The sequence below is a fragment of the Frankliniella occidentalis genome, unplaced genomic scaffold (genome assembly GCF_000697945.3).
Source record: "Frankliniella occidentalis isolate FOCC.00 unplaced genomic scaffold, Focc_3.1 Scaffold68, whole genome shotgun sequence".
In the NCBI taxonomy this organism is placed as follows: domain Eukaryota; kingdom Metazoa; phylum Arthropoda; class Insecta; order Thysanoptera; family Thripidae; genus Frankliniella; species Frankliniella occidentalis.
The window spans coordinates 547,859-553,708 of NW_026267198.1; the positions used below are offsets into that span (position 1 = coordinate 547,859).

Consider the following 5,850-nt stretch of genomic DNA (forward strand, 5'->3'; position numbering starts at 1 on the left):
AGATATTCCAAAATATTCCGTCATATTCCAGATATTCCAAAATATTCCGTCATATTCCAGATATTCCGGATATTCCCGATATTCCGAAATATTCCAGATATTCCAGATATTCCAAATATTCCAAATGGAATATAATCCATGTACACCAAAAGTTTGAGTGGTTCACCCCTCGTTATTAATATTAATATTTTTGTTTCAGATGGAATCATTTAGGGCAAAGTTGAAGAAACGCACTGTTAAGAGCTGTTATGTTAAGACTCATATGCTTCCTGTAAATGCTGGCTTCAAAATCATCGACTGTCAGAAGTACACAAAATCTGATTCAGAACAGTCAACTGTTGTGTACATGGATTACAAGCCTAGATTCAATTTGATGTATTGGCGAGGGGTGGATAACTCCCCTGCCAAATGTACACCTCTAATTTTGCCCAATTCAAACTAATTCAGACCAATTCAATCTAATTCAAAAACAATTCAACCAATTCAGTCCAATTCAAATTCAATTCAAGCCAATTCAAGCTAATTCAAATTCAATTTTTGAAATTTGTACACCCAATTCAGGAGTTATCCACCCCTCGTCCCTCGTGTATTGGCCAGACAAGACGTTTCAATCTGATTTCAAAGACGAAGAGGATTGCAAGGAATTTGCTTGAGCTGTGAAAAAGGAAGCGTGGTATGTAATTAATGTAGGAAAAGAAGGTGCAAATTTTCAAAGCAAGATCGTCGATAGTGACGATTTTGCAGAAAGCAAAGCTGTTTTGTTTGACGGTAAGGAATCTTTTTTTCTTTATTATCTATCATTAAAACTATTTGTAGTGACATTGATTGTATTTTATTTGATTACAGCAACCTCACACACAGTCAACTTTGATGCGAAATTGGAGCAAAATAAATCTTCGCCAGTGATGAAGTTCAAATCCAGTTAATTTCAGGTTGTATTTCAGGTTTTATGTTTTACAACATGGGATTACTAGCTCTATGTACGCCAGACCACGTCTCGCGTAACAGGCTTCGCGATATCTCACGAAACACTGTTTCGCTGCGACGCGCCTGGCACACATATAGCTAGGGCTGCGGCGCTGACACCCGAGGCGAGCAAATGGAAGGGTATAGGAGAGCAGGGCCTTCTGGGCCCAAAATTTGACATACTCGAACCATTTCTGGGGGTCTCACTCTAAAATTAGGGACATGAAACTTCTGCTGTTCGGTAACGGTTTTCATTGAAAGTTCGAATTTTGACAGATTGTTATGTAAAAATGAACGTTTTAGTGATACTAGATAAACTTAGGACCCTCAAGCCCGAAATAGGGTGCGGTTCGACCCGTAATATGTGGTTTAAGTATTACTCCCTTTACAAGTCTGTGACACAAAGCCTTTTTAACGATTAAATAGACAATTTTGTCTTTTTCACGTTGTTTTCGCCAAGAGATGCCTCATAGCGCCGAAACGGTACAAGAGAGAGCAAAACGGACGAAATTTTCGAGCGAAGGATTCTACTTTCACGAGTTCCCCTTAAGAAGCCCATAAAAAAAAAAAAATTATATTTTGCGACCCGTGGTTTTTGATTTTATAAAAGTCAACTTTTGAGCTGCAATGCTCATCTTCGAACTCGATCTGTCTTTTTATGATACAAAACGACCCTGAAACTCCCAGATCACTCTCTCAATTTAATCTCGAGTTATCGTGCGGACAGACAGACAAATAAACATACAAACAAACAAACAGAATGAAACTTTTCCGGTCAGTGGAGTAATGGGCTTCGCTAATCGCTAACCCAAAAGTACACATCGTTTGTTTTAAACTAGCTATGTGTACGCCAGACCACGTCTCGCGTAACAGGCTTCGCGATATCTCACGAAACACTGTTGCGCTGCGACGCGCCTTGCGCACATATAGCTAGGCCTGCGGCGCTGACACCCGAGACGCATTACGGAGAGGGTATAGGGGAAAAGGGCCTTTCGAGCCCAAAATTTGACATTGTCGAACTATTGTCGGGGTCGTATTACTCTAAAATAAGGGAGATTAAACATTTACTGTTCGGTAACGGTTTTCATGAAAAGTTCGAATTTTGTCAGATTGTTATGTAAAAATCTACGTTTTAGAGATACTAGATAATCTAGGGACCCTTAATAGGGCGTTCCATTTTAAAATCGGTATGCCAGAACGCAGGTAAAATGAAAGTATACGTTGTGGAGGTTACAACAATGCTAAGCGGAGGTGGCTGCGATGTCGGGAACCATGCGCAAGAACGAATTTTATGTCTTTGTCACTTTCGCGCCAATTTTCCCTCACGGTGGTTTTTCGCGTGCCGCGCCGTGGCCACGCGGCCGAGGCCGGGGACCTGCCGTGCACGGACACACTAGGGTAGGTACTTGAAGTAAGTCATGTCGCCAGTACCGCGCGGCATCACGTTACGGTGGGCGTAACCATGGCGTAACGCTTAAGTGAAAACCAGTATTTTCGCTTCAGCGGTCCACATATTCAGCGAATGGCGACCTGGTTTGTGCGAGAACGTAGCAAATATTCACTGTTATGGATGGCCCAACGCTAATCTATAACATTTACGGGCATCATAGGCAAAAGTCAAAAAAACACGTTTCGCGGCAATAGGGTGTTCCAGGCTATCTAAAACGGAAGTGAAAAAGAACAAACTCACTGATTTATCTGTTTCCGTCCGCCCAGTATGAGAAACTACCATGGCAGTTTGGTCCAATCCTAACCTCTCAAATATGGAGGGGAGCTTGAAACTGATCTGACAGTTTCTCATACCTGAAAGACCTCGGAGGCACGTGATAAGCTCGACCAATCAGAGCCATTACGGAAACAGAGAGGTCAGTGAGTTCGTTCTTTTCCTACTTCCGTTTTAGATCGCCTGGAACACCCTATTCCGCCTGTCAACTAGGCAACATCTGTACACACATGCAGACGGCAGGTTGCCTAGTTGACAGGCGGAATTGCCGCAAAACGCGTTTTTTTGACTTTTGCCTATGGTGCCAGTAAATGTTATAGATTAGCGTTGGGCCATCCATAACACAGAATATTTGCTACGTTCTCGCACAAACCCGGTCGCCATTCGCTGAATATGTGGACCGCTGCAGCGAAAATACTGGTTTTCACTTAAGCGCTACGCCCAGCGTAACGTGATGCCGCGCGGTACCGGCGACATGACAAACTTCAAGTACCTACCCTAGGGTGTCCGTGCACGGCAGGTCCCCGGCCTCGGCCGCGTGGCTGCGGCGGGGCACGCGAAAAACCACCGTGAGGGAAAATTGGCGCGAAAGTGACAAAGACATAAAATTCGTTCTTGCGCATGGTTCCCGACATCGCAGCTACCTCCGCTTAGCATTGTTGTAACCTCCACAACGTATACTTTCATTTTACCTGCGTTCTGGACAGATCGGTGTTCTCGACACCGAAAATGGAACGACCTAACCCTTAAGCCTAAGAGAGGGTGTGGTTCGACCCATATTGTGTGGTTTAAGTATAACTCCCTTTACAATTCTCTGACATGAACCCTTTTTTACGATTTAATGGACCATTTTGTCTTTTTCGCGTTTTTTTTTCGCCAAGAAATGCCTCATAGCGTCGAAACGGTACAAGATAGAGCAAAACGGACGAAATTTTCGCCCAAAGATTTCTACTTTAACGAGTTGCCCTTCAGGAGACCAAAAAAAAATATTTGAAAAATAATAATAGTTTGTTACCTGTGGTTATTGATTTTTAAACTAGGTAGATGTACGCCAGACCACGTCTCGCGTAACAGGCTTCGCGATATCTCACGAAACACTGTTGCGCTGCGACGCGCCTGGCATACATCTAGCTAGGCCTGCGGCGCTGACACCAGAGTCGGGTATCGCCAAAATGAACGCAAAGATACGGGTGTGCGTCGTGTAGGCACCTGCAGATGGAGAGACGTCAGGTGGTTAGGGAAGGGCCGGGACGACGCACCAGCTGCAGCCCGCACTACTTACCTTGACCCTCCTTGGGCAGGCGAGCCACCCTCCACACGATGGACCGGTGCTGGTGCTCGTACTTGGCCTGGCCGGAGGTGACCTCGAGAAGCGACGGCTCCATGGTGTCCACGGTGCCGAGGAAGCGCTCGATGCCCTTCACCTTGCCGGCTCTGCGGACATCGGAGGTCACGTTCAAGACAAGTGCTGAACACGTATAGACTAAAATTTCTAATTGAAAATTAAAGGGGACCATTGAAATGCAGTTGTATTATTAAGTGTATTGAGTATTTAAAAACTTGTCAATGGTTATGTTTAAAAACCTCAACATTTCTTTGAATCTTCAAATATTTTCTTGAAAAATTTCATCGATTTTTTAGTAAATTAATTTCTGGGGGGCAAACTTCCTTGGAGTCCGCTGCCTGCGCCTGCAGTATGACGTACCTTCGGTGGGTGGACTTGACGGACCACGGACCCGTAGCGGAAGTGCTTCTCTACCCGGAACAGGTATATCCAGCACTCCGGAATCAGGAAGCGAATGGAGATGTCTTCGCAGGGAATTTGTCCGTACTTCCGGCTGGAGAATCCTGGAACTAGGACGTTCGCCCGGAGCTCGACCTGCGGACAGCCGCGAGGGGGGCGGTCAGAGTGGGGGACAGCTTGTGTGTCGAGTGTGCCGTAAAGTGAAGGAAACCTTTGTTAAAGCTGCCCGACAAGAAGCCGTGAGCGTCTCAAAGCACCCCATGCGTTTAGTAGTCCCCACGCCGGACGTACCTTGTTGCCCGTGACACACATGGTGGTCTTGAGCTGCAGGGGCAGCTCCCTGTTCCTGGGCGGGCGCACCCTGAAGCGCATCAGCTCGATGTAGCACGCGTCTGGCGGCTTGAACCTGGAGAGTCGTGTTAGTGGTTAGTGCATGCAAGTGGGCGGGCGGGGGCGACGACGGGGCTGTCCCGAGGGGTACTTTACTTTAAATTCAAGCGTACACCGGTTTTTCTTTTTTCTCAATTTTTCGACATTCCCTGTTTTTTTTCTGTTTGTTTTTAGCAGACGGCTCGCCCCGAAAGCCCCCGCCGCCCCCGAAGTAGTCGTTCGCGGGTGGAGCTGACGGGGCAGAGTTGAGCGCATTGACCGCCGCCGTGTGCGAGCCGAAGAGGTTCATGATCTCGGCCGTCTTCTTGGGCCCGCCGTTGGCGGTGGGCACGCCGAACAGGTCGCTCTGGTCGTGCTGCGGTACAGGCTCGGGGGCTGGTGCGGGGGTGAATGTGGGAGGAGGGGGCAGTTCCGGCCGTGTCGGCGTGGTCGCCGCACTCGGCGTCCTCGCCGGGACCTCCGGGGCTGGCGGCAGAGGGGGAGCGGCAGTGTCGGGGGTGGCCCTCGCCGGGGCTGGGGGCGGCGCGGTGGGCGTCACGACCGGAGACGGTACTTTGGCGGGCGGTGCAGGTCTCGGGGGCGGTAGTGCTGGGGGTGGCCGCGCTGGGGGCACCTTGGCGGGGGTGCTGACCGGCGGCGCTGCCACCGGCGTGGGGCCACGGGGGCGGGTTGCGCGACCACCGGGGCGGGCTGCGCGACCACGGGGCGGGCTGCGCAGCCACCACGGCGGCAGCCTGCTCGACCACGGGCGGGACCTGCGCGGCCACAGGAGCGGCCGGCTGGATCTCCGGGGCGGGCGCGGCGTGCGCGGGCTCGCTCACTACCGGCTCTGACGGAGGCACCCCGAAGATTGACACTGGAGCAGCTGCTGAGGCGGGCGCCCCTGCGTCGAACATGTCCATGATATCGCTGGATGTAAGTGGCACCGCGATTGGCTGGGTCGCGATCGTGAGGCTCGGAGATCGGCCCTAGCACGGCCGCCCAGCCTAAAGCCGATACAGTACACCTTACCCCCCCCCCCCCCCCC

General features: G+C 49.8%; 1 protein-coding gene across 1 annotated transcript; it reads right to left on the reverse strand.

Annotated features, from left to right (window-relative positions):
• Positions 1 to 607: 607 nt before the first annotated feature.
• LOC127749604 (protein stoned-B-like) lies at positions 608 to 4,866 on the reverse strand. The gene is given in 6 exon segments (XM_052268396.1): positions 608 to 654; positions 3,878 to 3,898; positions 3,972 to 4,123; positions 4,395 to 4,417; positions 4,419 to 4,568; positions 4,725 to 4,866. Coding segments are annotated over 6 exon segments (474 nt in total). The 5' UTR covers positions 4,806 to 4,866.
• Between the last annotated feature and the right edge of the window lie 984 nt (positions 4,867 to 5,850).